Source organism: Poromitra crassiceps, assembly GCF_964638095.1.
Source record: "Poromitra crassiceps genome assembly, chromosome: 23".
Lineage (NCBI taxonomy): Eukaryota > Metazoa > Chordata > Actinopteri > Beryciformes > Melamphaidae > Poromitra > Poromitra crassiceps.
Window position 1 is genome coordinate 22,434,911 of NC_139639.1, and position 5,430 is coordinate 22,440,340.

Below are 5,430 nucleotides of genomic sequence, written 5' to 3' on the forward strand. Positions count from 1 at the left end.
GACTGTGTTGGACCAGTGGTGTCTGAGAGGTATGTGGAGTAACCTTATAGAGCATTAATGAAGAAACTTTTTGTGTAGCAATAGCAATAGCCATCTATAATGAATCTCTTATGTGACTGAATCTCTATGTTGGCTTCTTCTCCAGACCGGCGCTTGTGTTCTGGCTGAGGTTAATAGTTCACAGAGTATAAAGTGTCACTCTTGATGACAGCAGTATGAATCAGGACACTGAGGACTCTGGACTCAGCAAAATGTCACTGCGCACAACGTGGCTCTATCTACAAATTAATTTGGCTCCAAAGCTCATTCATGAATAGCAATAAGAGTCACCTGAGAATCGACAGCAAGAGGCGGGGCATACAAGGATACTTGTATGGCTAATTGGCGTTCATGTCAAACATAAAGCCACTGAATTTGGAGGCTCTGCAACAAGGACGGGCGGGGACACCTAAGAATAAAAATAGCCTCTGTGCACCCGGTGAGAGCACCCAGGAGGTATTTCTAACAGCAACACCAACCTTTCAATTGATGGGGAAGGTTGAATAGCTAAAATGGTGTTGGCTGGCTAACAAAATGACACAAACTTTGACCCCGCCTCCCAAGCTGCATGCAGCCAGCAGAAATCTGACCCATATATTGTGTGCAGGTGCTGCTGCCATGCTGCTGTTCACACACTGAGCAGCTGATAACTGCAGGACCCAGGCAGCCGAAACTGACAGAGGAGCAAGACTCGGCTTACACTCGCTGTTTTTCTCGGAGGGGGGAAATGAGGTCAGAGCAGAAAACTCTGCGAACCTTCTTGTTTACCTGCGCGAGATAAATTAGATCCTTCAAATGAATTGAGATTAAATGGAGAGGATATCTCTTCATCACAGATGGGAAATCCTGGATGGGGTTAAATCGTATTTTCAATTCCTGGACTGACTCCTGCTTGGGCTAACTGACTGACTGATTGACTGACTGACGCTTGTCGATATTATTTGGCCCGGGGCTATTTCATGGCTCTTAAATCTTTTGAAATTAGTGACGGAAATGGAGTGTTCGTCATACGACTTACCACAATGGAGTGAACAGCACCTATCCTGGCACAGGCCAGCATGGTGTAGACCAGCTCTGGGATCATGGGAAGGTAGATAGACACCCTGTCTCCCTTTTTCACACCTTAATGAAGGACACAAGCACACAAGGTTAGAAATGACTTTTGTTTTTCCAGGAGTTTTGTTCCAAAATGAGATATGCACCATTTGAAAAAAGTGACATAGTGATTTCTGACATAAAAATAAAACTCATACAATCAGCTGTTTTGACTTGGCAAATTACTACAGCCCTCATTAGTGATGTTTCGGATGTATATATGCTGAATATATATATATATATATATATATATATATATATATATATATATATATCATGTCTGTATGCATATATTTCTAATTTATTTGTAGACTTTTGGAATGGGATGCTTCTCACCTAGATATTAGGGGATACCAGTGTTACTACAAAGTTCTGGAGGTTATAGTCTGACGCTGAGGAAGATTCAGTTTCTCACCCATTTGCTTGAGGACATTAGCACAGCGGCAGACCTGGTTCAGCAACTGGTGGTAGGTGATAACCATGTGGTGGTCAGGTGAGTTCCCCTCCCTGGAAGACAATAAAGCAGTCATAACAAAAGAGAAACATACAGAAGTGGCTTGGGTTTTCCCCTTTGATGTCTTGAATACAACTCAGGCAATAAATATCTATCTATCTACATCTATGTATGTATGTATGTATGTATGTATGTATGTATGTATGTATGTATGTATGTATGTATGTATGTATGTATGCATGCATGTATCTATCTATCTATCTATCTATCTATCTATCTATCTATCTATCTATCTATCTATCTATCTATCTATCTATCTATTACGTTTGGTCAAATACATCCAAACCCTGAAGGTCAGACAAATTGACCAATACTGCCAATGAACCCACTCAACCCACTCCTTACTGTACAAACAGTACTGTCCCTGCCACCTCAGATTCCATGATGCAGCAGGTCCAGTAAGTTCACAGGGGAGATAACATGTTCATGTGGGGGCAAGGAGGATGTTCCCGTCAGAGCAAGGTCTATATTGGGTCTGGATGTTTGTCAGGATGGGGCTTGGAAAACAATGTGGCACAATGTTGCCCATGCCAGTAGACAGCATGGCAGCATGCCTGCACGGACCCTGGGACAGCAGCCAAAACCCTGCAGCAACCTGACATCAACCTTATCGCCAGAACCATAATGATGAAATATAGTGACACCACACTGATGAAATGGGTTACTGCAGAAGCTTAAATCCAGCAGCTATCGATGGTAGTGTGAGTGCACTTCATCAATCAAGGTGTAACAGAAAATGGTGGCAATATCAGTCCATCAGATATCAAACCTGACGCCAAGATAACACTTGTTTCATCTGATACTTACAGCTACATAACTCACACGGGCATAATTACTATCTGCAATGATTCATAAGTGCGCATTCAGGTAGTTGTTTTAGATTACAAACAGAACACGTTGCTCCTGAAACTGATGTAAAAGCACTACCTCATCTTTGGAGTTAATATTCAATCCCCAGATGTATGACCTGAATGTTTCTTGGCAACAGACGAGGAGAAAAGCATTTTGTGCCAAAATCACCTTTTGCCCACTGAGGCAGAAAACATGTTAAGCCCTAAGTGGGACCATTTGTAAGTGACACTTTGTGATATTAAGAAACACAAAATCGATGTGCAACACCTCTCTCTCTCTCTCTCTCTCTCTCCATTAAAAATACATTTTGTTCATTCATTTTTTTTAAGAGTGACATAAAACACACAATCGTGCTAAAACATATTCCTCCTTATGTAGCCAATGCTGACGATAAAACAAAAGTACAACCACAGACACACTTCTTTCTCAAGTCACCTTTCCTAGAGAGTATTTGTTTCATATTCCCTCAGGGCTGAGCAGTCACATCTCTCTCCACGGGTGGTAACTAATTAGACATCCTTTTGGAAACACAAACATCAATTGATCTCATGGTATTGGCCTGTGTTATCTGAATACACTAGAAGCTGCAAATTTGCTTTAATCTGTAGGCAGCACCTGATAGGTGGAGCACCAGATACACTAGGTCACGGTGGAGCAGTGGTAGCGCTCTCGCCTCGCACTCTCGCCTCACAGCAAGAAGGTTGTGGGTTTGATTCCCGCCTGGTGCCTGACCACTGAGGGTATGTCTCTCCATGCCCTTGGTGTCTGGTGCCCAGGTGGGCTATCTTGTGAAAAGGGCCTTTCTGTGTGGAGTTTGCATGTTCTCCCCGTGCTCCCCCGGGGATTTCCTCCATATATAACCCCTCTCCAAAAACATGCAGAATATCATCGTCTGACCAGCGGCGGTTGGAAGAAGTTGGTCCCCGGGCGCCTCACTGCAGCTGCCCACCGCTCCCGGTCTGACCATGGAGGAGGACGAGCTTGGATGGGTCAAATGCACAAGACATTTCCCAGCGCCTCTGCATTGATGTGTGTCTGTGACTAATAAAGACGGGGTTTGTCCATCCAACTGTATTGAATAGGTGGAGATAAATGGTCAGGGCATTTCAGAAAATGTCAAGTAAGATACCAATCATAGTACCGGTATATAGAATATTCTTCTGGCACTCATGGAAATGTCCTGTGGCACAGTCCCACCCATTTCAAAAGGTCTTGCAAATGCTATGTGGCCAAGGTGTGACCTTATCTCATTAAAATGTTTAACAAGTGAGAAACCTGTCTGGTCACTGATAACTTTGAAAACATTTACCAATGCACAGCCCAGCTGACAGACAGACTGACTGACTGCAGCTCCATCCGGTATAATGATGAAAAACACTTGGTGGCCAAGGCCATCAAGTGTTTTTCATTTCAAATGTAAAAAACTGTTGAAATGAAAAACAGTGTCTGCCCTCTGGGCCTCTGTGTAATGCAAACACTGTGTGGGTGATGGCTGCTCTCTCAAGTGCCCATGCAGGCTTACTGAACCTCCATCACTGCTGAGTTGGCAGAACAACAACTTATTGTTTGCTAAGTCTCTCAAGTTGAGAGGGCAAATATTTGCTCATACCATATATCAACTTAAAAAAACACACATAAAAGAGAGCCTTGTATGATAGGAGTGTGAGGATTTATTGTATGCAGCAAACCTGGTTTAACAAGACCTATTCAATTTCAATAGGGGGCAATCCTTTACTAGCTTAGTTCTAAAATACAGTAAATCCAACTGAAGTTGACAGTATTTTGAAAACAATCCATCAGGTCCTTATTGGAGGATTCATGGAAGATTAAAAATAGAAGCAGGGCTTATAAAACCATGTAAGCTTCTGTTTGACTCTTTCAATCCTGTTGGACTGCCCAGTATGATCCCAAGGTTTGGCCCCAAATTCAATTGACAGCATACAGTATCTTGTTTGGATTCTGGCAAACTTTTGGAACCAATCCTGTCAAATGTCCCTTTGGATTCTGACAGGACGTTTCCACCAGGGACCCATGTGAACAGCAGCACTGTGAGTGTGTTAAAGACTGAGGTTTGTTTTGGTGCAGTGGGGTCTATAGAGGGAACCATTGCTATTGACTGGGATGCCTGAAATAACTGCAGGCAGTATGTCACATGCTGCCTATCACAGGCGAACGCTGCTGCTTACCAGTAAAAGGCAACGTGTTCACCGAGATTCTTCTCCCTCACGTTTCTGTCCAGGACGTTGTAGCACATGTTCGTTTTGGCCCCTTCCATGCATTTGACATAAATGCTCCCTTTGGTCACGTCAAAGTTATACTGCAGCACTGGTCCCGTCGCCGGCTTCTTCAGAAGAACTCATCAGCAATGTCTTTCCAGAAAGCTGCAACAGGACAGGGTATTGTGTATTTCAGTGTTGCTCCTATCAGGCTGATGTGATTATTACACATAGTGTGAATAATATATAGGTAGGTCGCACGCAATTATGATTGTCTTCTATTTTTTTGCCACAAGAGAACAAAGTAGACACAATATGTCCCTATCACACACTGAGGAAGGCAGTCAGCGTGAAACTTTTGGATCTTGCACCAAGAAGTCAAAGGCTGAGCGCAAGGTTGATATTTCTCAGTTATTACAACATCAGACAGTGTGCAGACAGGCAGATATGAGAGAGACACACACCCACCCACAGAGAGGCTGATAGAGAGGCTGAGAGAGAGAGAGAGAGGATGAGATGCAGGTAAACGCTGCACTAAAAATACAGATGTCTTTGACCTACCTTCTGGATTCTCCAGAGACTTTCTGTACAGCGCCAGATAGGAGTTGAAATCAGGCACATGATCATCCCTCTGCAGGTCAGCAGGAGGGAAGTACATGTTGTCCTCTCTGTGCTGGATCCGGGAACGACCATGGTGGAGGAGCAGAGGCAGGC

At 43.6% G+C, this 5,430-nt stretch overlaps 1 protein-coding gene across 1 annotated transcript in view; it reads right to left on the reverse strand.

Annotated features, from left to right (window-relative positions):
• The window catches only part of acss2l (acyl-CoA synthetase short chain family member 2 like), a gene marked incomplete at its 5' end in the record, with an annotated part of 16,811 nt that extends 11,402 nt beyond the window's left edge, over positions 1-5,409 (reverse strand). The window contains 6 exon segments of the mRNA XM_083659279.1: positions 1,058-1,161; positions 1,550-1,641; positions 4,687-4,849; positions 4,852-4,881; positions 5,278-5,394; positions 5,397-5,409. Coding sequence (XP_083515405.1) covers positions 1,058-1,161; positions 1,550-1,641; positions 4,687-4,849; positions 4,852-4,881; positions 5,278-5,394; positions 5,397-5,409 — 519 coding nt within the window.
• Positions 5,410-5,430: the final 21 nt, after the last annotated feature.